The sequence below is a fragment of the Mus caroli genome, unplaced genomic scaffold, assembly GCF_978045245.1.
Source record: "Mus caroli unplaced genomic scaffold, Mus_caroli_1 scaffold_15, whole genome shotgun sequence".
Taxonomy (NCBI): Eukaryota; Metazoa; Chordata; class Mammalia; order Rodentia; family Muridae; genus Mus; species Mus caroli.
Window position 1 is genome coordinate 93286109 of NW_028227270.1, and position 8993 is coordinate 93295101.

The window sequence follows — 8993 nt, forward strand, 5'->3', positions numbered from 1 at the left end:
CCAAATTTATCCTGCCTTCAAGAAATATAAGGCCAGGGATGCAGCAAAGCCTCAAGGAATAACCACCCAATACCTGACCCAACTAGAGACCCATCCCATGGGCAAGCACCAATCCCTGATAATATTAATGATACTCTATTATGGCTGCAGACAGGAGCTTCTGTGAGGATCCATGCAGCAGCTGACTCAGACAGATGCAGGCACCCAAAGTCAAACAGTAGATGGAGCTTGGAGATTCTTGTGGGAGAGGTGAGGGAAGGATTGAGGATCCTGAATGGGATAGGAACTCTGAAGGGGAACCAGAAGATATTTCAGGTTTTTAAAATTACCACAATGTTAGAGAAATACAGTTTTTTGCACTTGTTGTTCATGAGAATTTTAAAGGTTCCACAGTCAAGAGTGTCCAAGTTTCAATAAGGATACAAGAATTCCAAGATTTAGAATAAACTTACTAAAGGAGATTTGTGAAAATTATCACTCCTAGATTAATATTCTAATAATTTACACATTTATATTATATAATTGATAAATTAGTTGTGGAATGTGTAAATTTCATGCCTAAATTCTGTTACTTGTGAAATACTTGGCTATCTCTGTGGTATGCATAAAGTTTTTATTAAATGAGGTAGAGAAATTTTGACCAATTAACTTCTCAGATGGTCACATACATGGGGTCAATTTTTATTGTGAAAGAAGATAAACACCACTGGGCATGCATTTAAAATAGAAAAAAATTAATGGAAGTTTCACAGCAAAATATCATCAAGCAGCATCTCAGACAAAGATATGATGAAAAGGGCTTAGCAGTTGTTTTCATTTGAAATTTTGCACTTCACCATCTTGAGAGCAGCTTCAACCTTCTGAGTGTCTCTGCCCTCACAGCGGATCATGTTATAATATGCAAAGAGGCGGATATCTTCAGTCTCTGACTTCAAGGATGCCAGTCCAGACCAGCCAGGGTAGTTCTCATCTTCTGTATCTCCATTTTGCATCTGATCATAAAAAAAGATAGTCAACTATCAACTATATCTTACTATTTTGGGGTGTATTAGTTCCAAAATGTGAACTGAATACTTGTAAGGTAATGTAAAATATTGTTAAACTCAGCTAAGCTTATAAGTTTTTCATGGGAATTGGGCCAAGGTACCTAAAATCTGAAGAAATTTTATATGAATTTTATGTCTTATAAATGATACTCTTACAAAAGTTGAGGAATGGATCATCAGGAAGTTACTTGACGTTAGACATGGACTTGGAAATCCTAGGTAAGCTCCAGCACTCATCTGTCTCTTGGATAATGTTACATGCCTTCAACAAAGGCCCTAACTTGTCATTCTTTTCTTAGTAGACTTTTATACACAACAGTTTCCTGTCTTAGTTTCAACCAAATCAATCCTTCACATAATGTGCATAACTTAAAACTGAGACCCATAGTGCAAAATGCAAATAGTCAAGGGATGACCATGGTCAGAAGATCTGCTGAAGTACCTAGCTTTTGAATTTGAACTACAAATTTTCCTGTCTGAATATAGATTGTGGGCAGATGTTTGCTTCAGAAGTCTCTGGGATGTGAAGATCTGAGTGAAACACCCCACAGATAGTTGGAATTGACAGCATCTCCTTACATAGTGTGTTCGTGATCTATTTCAATAACTACAAGATGTTTAAATAAAGAGACATATTCTAAATTTCAATTCTCCATGCTCTGATCATCCTGTTTTAAAAGAAAGTGAAGAAGTGCAAAGGGACTGCTTACTTGGATGAGAATGCTCTTAACTCCCTCCAGGAGTCCAGTGCTCTTTTCCTCAATCTCTTTGGCTTTAGAGAGGATAGAAGGAGAGACGTCTTTCAAGGATGGCAGGTTGTTCACGAGATGGTTCAGAGGGACTTGCCAGGCTCTCAATAATTTGCTCGCTAATTTCAGTAGGGTTACAGGCTAAGTAACCATATTTGAACAATCATATTAAAATAAGTGGAGAAAAACCAACAGTTAGACACAGGCAGTTTTTGCTTGAAATGGTTGAATAAACTTGCTTTGTTATTCATGTTTATATTTAAAACATTCTTTTGTAAAGTACATAAAGAAATGAAATGTGGCCATTGAACTTGTGTTGTAGAATTTGAGTGGACTGAATTCCAAAATGTCACTGACATGCTTTAAAGTTGCTAGCAAAGTAGTGACTTGTATTAAAGGTAGTCTCATAGTCAGCTCCATTTCCCACTCCTCTTCATTATTTCATTGTTATTTAAATGGAAATTGTGAAGACACAGAATATCTTAACCATTAAGCAAAACACAGAGGATGCATTCTAAGTGTAAGGTCGTACAACAATTTCCATTTAAAATTATCTTGAGATCATTGAAGGCAGGAAATCAGAAGCGAGAAATGATAAAAATAAGGAATTAGAGGAGACATGATGTATAGACTTCTTGGTACACAGTGGGGATGGTTACACACTGTGTAACATCTTATAATGATATCTGCATGTTTTTCTTTTTTTCTTTTTTTTTAGTTTTTAATGAAAAAATTGTTTATTTTCAAATAGCTGGGTCTTGGTGGATTATATTAGTAATGTAGGATTTCTCTAATTTTTTTCTTTTCTTTCTTTATTTTTCATTAGGTATTTATTTCATTTACATTTCCAATGCTATCCCAAAAGTCCCCCACACGCTCCCACACCCACTCCCCTACCCACCCACTCCTACTTCTTGGCCCTGGCATTCCCCTGTACTGAGGCATATAAAATTTGCACGACCAATGGGCCTCTCTTTCCACTGATGGCCGACTAGGCCATCTTCTGATACATATGCAGCTAGAGACATGAGCTCCGGGGTCACTGGTTAGTTCATATTGTTGTTCCACCTATAGGGTTGCAGATCCCTTTAGCTCCTTGGTTACTTTCTTTAGCTCCTCCATTGGGGGCCCTGTGATCCATCCAATAGCTGACTGTGCTGACTTTCAGGTATGACATGGGTGAAAGCAGAGCAATCAGTTAGGAAACAACATTTAGGATCAGAAACAGAAATAGAACCAGGAGGTACTTGAAAGCCAGGAAGAAATGGTAGATGCATTAATAATGCAAAGAACTGTCAACACAGAGTCTATTAGCAACATATGATAAATACAACCCCATTGATATTCTATAAATCCATATTACTTCACATTATACAATGAATGTCAACAATACTTTAAACTTTTCTACAGACTACATAGATCCTTAATGTTCAGCATTGAGAGAGGATCCTCTGCATGATTGATTCATAGACTTATTAATGTTTCCTTACAAATTATAATCTATATAATAAAATTTTCTTTTGGTTTCCAGTCACTTTCCATTTTCTTCCAATATATTGACTAAAATAACTTTATCATATGACAAAAGCAGTGTATATATTTGGTGAAATAAACGCTATGGGTGGAGACTCACATGTGTCTGCACGGCTTGACTCCCTGGTTTTGGAAGCTCGAGAGAAGATGTGTGACATTTTTTGAGGTTCTTGATAATGAGCTGGTGGCTCTGGGCATACTGACTATCCTGGAAATGATGAAATATGTAGTTATGTGGTGGCTAGAAATTGTATACATGAGTGAAAGCATGGCACACGTATGCAGTTGATGATGTTTCATTCAAAAATAAACAATTAAAACTAAAATTAATATAGTAAGGAAATGAGCCATTTAATTACATTTTGCATTTAATTCTGTAGTTTTATAACAAATGCTATCCTACACAGTTTTCTTGCAAATACCTTGGAACCTACACAAATATACGTTTTTTAGTTCACTGGGAATATAGAAGGCTATTGTATTTGATTATGACAAAATACATCTTAAACCCTATGTAGAACATACTAGGAAATATAAATCCACAAACCAATTAAAATATAAAATTAATTTACTTCTGTATGATAAAACTTAATTATTTGTTATGTGCTTCTTTATTTTTATTGTTTAAAATATCCATTATTCAGATATGGTAGTGGCATATTTGATAGATTGAATGGGTTTCTAGGATGATACTGAGTTCCTAGGAGGCCCACCAGGTCATTTACATGGCAGAGACAGTAATATGGGAGATAAATGTTAGGAGTATACAGACTTTGCAAGCATTAAGCCAACATCTAACAGGCTCTCACTGAGGTACAGAAATCATTTTTGGTATTTCATTTACTGGAGTAAACATGCACCAGAAAGTCTTACAGATGCCTTCATCATGAAGGCCTGACCTATTTCTTGCCTCAGATAACCTCATTATTAAATCTCATATCTTGAATTGTTTGAAATTACCAATATCACTAGTCAATGTGAAGATTAGATATTAAATTAATCCCCCTCTATTTAATGTTTGTGAGTTACTACAATGCATTTTCTCTTATTAGAAAATACAGATTCATAAACTGAATTATGCAAAGACTAGCTCACCAGATATCTTGAAAGAGAATCAAGCCTTTCCTCTGCCCTGCCCTGCATGAATTTATACAACAATAATAAATTGAAATAAAGGTATTAAAAACATTATTTCTTGGAAACTATTTGATATTCCATGAGAATTCCCAATTTTCTCGTCCTGGAATCTAGTAGCTTGTTTTCCAACCTATGAATCTATATTATTTGAAGTATGGATCATGAGGATTTAAAATATACTATAACTGAATCATTTCCATAGAAGAATAGTTTTCAAAAATGTAAAAGTCAGTCAGCAGTACTTACAAATGCAGTGAAGAGTTCAAAGGCTTTTTTACTTATATCTTCAGACAAACTGACTGCTCTTTCAAGCATTTCTTCAAAGGAACCAAAGCAGCGTCCATTCCTTACTGAGCATATGGGCAGCATGGCCTCACTTTCCCACAGAAGCAGGTTAGACACCAGTAGCAGAAGCAGGGTCCCTGTTAAAGGAGAAGTGCCCAAGTAAGGACTCCTCAGTCCCACTTGGGAGAGAGAAAAAAGCAATCACAAGTAAAGAGGGAGGGAGGGACCTCGGAGGGAAAGTGGACAGAGGGGGACAGTGAGGGAGAGGGGAACCTGATGTGGTATTAGGTGAAGGAAAAAGACTGAAGCACTGAGGGCCAGCAGAAAGAATGGAAACAGACAACCTCCTGAAATAGGAGGTTGGGAGAACCCTTCAGAATGCACCAGAGATCTGGGAGGTGAGAGACTCTCAGGACTCAAAAGGAATGATCTGATGAAATGCTCCACAGTAGGGAGAGGGAACTTATAGAGCCCACCTCCAGCAGGAAGACAGGGCATCAAGAGAGGGATGGGGTTGCCATCCCACAGTCACATCTCTAACCCATAATTGTTCCTGTCTGAAAGAATTACAGGGATGGAAATGGAGAGGAGCCCGAGGAAAAGAAGGTCCAGCGACAGGCCCAAAGTGGGATCTAGCTCAAGGGGAGGTCCCAAAGCCCGACACTATTACTGAGGCTATGGAGCACTCACAGAAAAAGGGTCCTATCATGACTGCCCTCCAAAAAACTCAACAAGCAGCTGAAAGAGTCAGATACAGGTATTTGCACCTAAACAATGGACAGAAGCAGGTGACCCCTGTTGTTGAATTAGGAAAAGCTGAAAGAAGCTGAGAAGAAGGGCAATCCTGTAGTAGGACCAGCAGTCTCAATTAATCTGGACCCCTGAGATCTCTCAAACACTGGACCACCAAACAGACAGCATACATTAGCTGATATGAGGCTCCCAACACAATACAATAGAGGACTGCCATGTCTCTGTTCATTCAGAGATGATGCACCTAACCTTCAAGAGACTGGAGACCCCATGGAAATTTTAGGTTAGGTGGGGTAGGAAGTAGGGACATCCATGTGGAGATAGGGGTTGGGGAGGCGGTTCTGGGTGTAGAACAGTCAGAGGGTGAATGCTGGGGAATAAAATATGGAGTGTTAAAAAGAAAAAAAAGATGTAGCCATCTGAATTTATCCAGAGTGACATTATCAATCTAATTCTTTGCTAATGCTGGCCTCCTTTATACAAATTGTTGTTTTACTTTGTGCAAATAAAGAACACTTTTCAATCTGGATATTTAATTAGAGGATATTTTCTCACATTCATATTTTGTAATGGGAGTGTCTCTTTGCAGTTCTTTGTAACTTCTGGCAGTGAGTGATGCATTCTGCAAACATTTGAAGGCTAACTTAAGTTGAGCTAGTGTGTGTTCAAGTCACTCTATTAAGATAGATTAATGTATTGTCATTCTCTTCTGATTTTCAGTAATGCCACTCACACATTTATCACCTTTTAATAATTAGTTGTATTTGATTTGTAGCAGTGCTTTATTTACATGTGTATGACATGCATGCCTGGTACCCACAGAGGCCAGGAGACAGGATCAAATGTCCAGGTACTGAATATACACACAGTTGTAATCTGCCATGTGGGTGCTGGGAACCAAACCCAGGTGCTGTTCAAGAGAAGCCTTTGTTCTCATCTCCTGATGTTGTTGCCTAATTTGTAACTTTAACTCAATGTTAAATATTAGGATTTTGAATACCTAAAGCTGTAAGAAAAACAGTTTAGTTTGTTTTCATGAAAAATGGGAATAAACTCATGATTTCTTGTTTACTAATACTTATGAAGGAGAGAGTGGTGTTATAAAAATGAAGCTGCATTATGAATCTTCCAGTTCAGTGTGATAATGCTATACATCTTCTTTTGTCAAAATGTTCATACTTTTTTTCTGAATTTATAACTTATACAGACTATGATGATAGAATAGATTACATGTAGAGGTCCTATTTTTTTTTTTTATTATCTCTACTCTCAGTAGTTTTGAGGAGTCAACACGCTAACAGTGGTGTTCTCGTATATCACCAGAGGCTCTGTGTTGTAACAGGTGGTTAACTTTCTACACAGCTGCAAGTTCTCCTTGCAATGTGATATCACAGGTGTTAGGAAGTTGATTTTATCTTCTTTCTCTGATTTTTGTAACACATTTATAAAATGTGTTACTAATGAGTTGTACTGTAATGAGCTTGATTGATGTTGTAATCAATTCATTTTTATGAAAAACAAAAAAAACATTAATATATCAGTGGTATCTAGTCTGAATCCTATGAATCAGCATCAATGTATATAAATGTAATGTGTGTTCAGTGACACTCGTCTGAAAAAACTCTTGATTCTCAAAGCTTTGATAAATGCAATTTGAAACATATATCAGAAATTTAGATACTCAATAATATTTATACATAGAAAACACAAGAGTCATATACTCCAAATAAGACTATCAAAAATACCCTGTGAATATAAGGTAAATTTTGTATTAAAAAGTACTATGCATACCTGAAATTCTTCAGGATGTATAGATTCAGACCTGCTAGCTTTATCTACTATGTCTATCAAATTGTAAGTGTGATTAAGTTCATTTATAGTCTTCATTCTGTAGCTGTTAGAAATTGTACCCACTATTGCTGCCTTATTCTGAATCAGCACATCAATGTTTACAAGATTGACTCTGACGGGTGGATTTTTCCACGATCTGGAACTCTCTTATCACTCATTGTTAAACAGACTCCTTCCTGGTCTCTCTCTACCAATGCACACAGGCACTATTCCTCTTTTGCACTTTCATCAGCTCAGGCAATGCAAAATGTCTCTAGCCATTGCTGGGCGTCTCCAAATAAGAAAACTTCCATTTCAGAACTAACGATGCAACAGCTTGCTGTGCAATTGTTTTCTAGGGCAATAGCTAGAAAATATTTCTCAGGTCTTTCTGACATTAATTTCACTTCACTGGGCAAGGTGTGGACAAATGTCCATTCACTGCATATGTGAGAACAATGGCACCCATAAAACAAACAAACAAAATTCCAAAAAGCAAACCTGCTAAAAGCAGTTTCTTTGATATATAAGGCAGTGTTTCATGTCAATTGGAGGAATTCTGAAGAAGAGTTAGTGACAGGAACATAGTTGAACTCAAGGCAGCTGCAGCTCTAAAGAGATGCACAAAATCTGGGAACCAGATCAGCATATAGGAACAATAAAACCAGGAAAAGTATACTATCCAATCCAGCCTTGTAAAGCAATTCAATGTGTAAGGTTGTCATTTGAAAGAATTTTAGTGAAGAATTACTTACTGCAGCAAGGATGAGTTACAGATAACTGCATCTCGGAGGAGTTCCACAGCAGGCTGACTACAGCGTCAGGAATTCTTCCCACTGCAGTCCTACTTAAGTTAATTTTTCCTCCTATATAGTGTTTCATACCACCCTCAAGGCCATATATTGCTAAGGGGCAGAAGGAAGTAATATGCAAATCCTTTGACTCTCACCCTCAGGTGCTGTTTACAGCCCAATTGCAATGATGATTAAGCTATGTATAACTGCATTCTTTACTTATTCCAAGAATTGTTTAGGATTCAAATTACATTGTAAATTACAACAGTATTCTGCTCTATGAAGACATATGTGAATTTCTTATTGTGCCCAAAGCCTTCATTTTTAGATACTACTGCTAAAATTTCTACTCAATCTTGAACCTGTCAAAATATTTTTGGAGCATTGGGAACAAGGTTAAGAAGAGTCACATATTCTGAGCAATTTCACCTTGTGAGTCTTTTCAAATATCTATGGAACACTATATAGTATTTGCCTTTATATATCAAATGCATAAGAGCAATAATGTAGGAGTAATATAAGGTTAAAAAGAGTCACATATTCTGAGCAATTTCACCTTGTGAGCCTTTTCAAATATCTATGGAACACTGTATAGCATTTGCTTTTATATATCAAATGCATAAGAGCAGTAATGTGGGAGCAGATACAGATGTTTACAAGGATTTTTGGTAGGAAATCACATTTGTTACAAGAAAAAAAATCAAAAGCATTCTAAATGAAGTCCACAATATCCCCATTCATAGACTTCCAGCCACATTTACCACAAACATTGGTCATGTACATGGAATTAGACTTAAAAAAATCCAAACAAACATATTTCCACATCTATAAAAGTTCTATTATTAGTAGATCTATACATCTTTGCT

General features: G+C 36.7%; 1 protein-coding gene across 2 annotated transcripts; it reads right to left on the reverse strand.

Annotated features, from left to right (window-relative positions):
* Nucleotides 1–800: 800 nt before the first annotated feature.
* On the reverse strand, nt 801–8119 carry LOC110308551 (prolactin-2A1). Of its 2 annotated transcripts, XM_085830765.1 has the most exons (6): nt 8092–8119; nt 7521–7523; nt 4712–4887; nt 3429–3536; nt 1757–1936; nt 801–992 (listed from the first exon to the last, which is right to left on the reverse strand). In XM_085830765.1, the coding sequence occupies exons 1-6, from the start codon at nt 8117–8119 to the stop codon at nt 801–803; spliced, it is 687 nt and encodes a 228-aa protein (XP_085686891.1). The 2 variants fall into 2 exon arrangements, with proteins under 2 accessions (XP_085686891.1, XP_021036640.1); XM_021180981.2 differs by lacking the exon at nt 7521–7523 and having other exon boundaries at nt 8089–8119.
* Between the last annotated feature and the right edge of the window lie 874 nt (nt 8120–8993).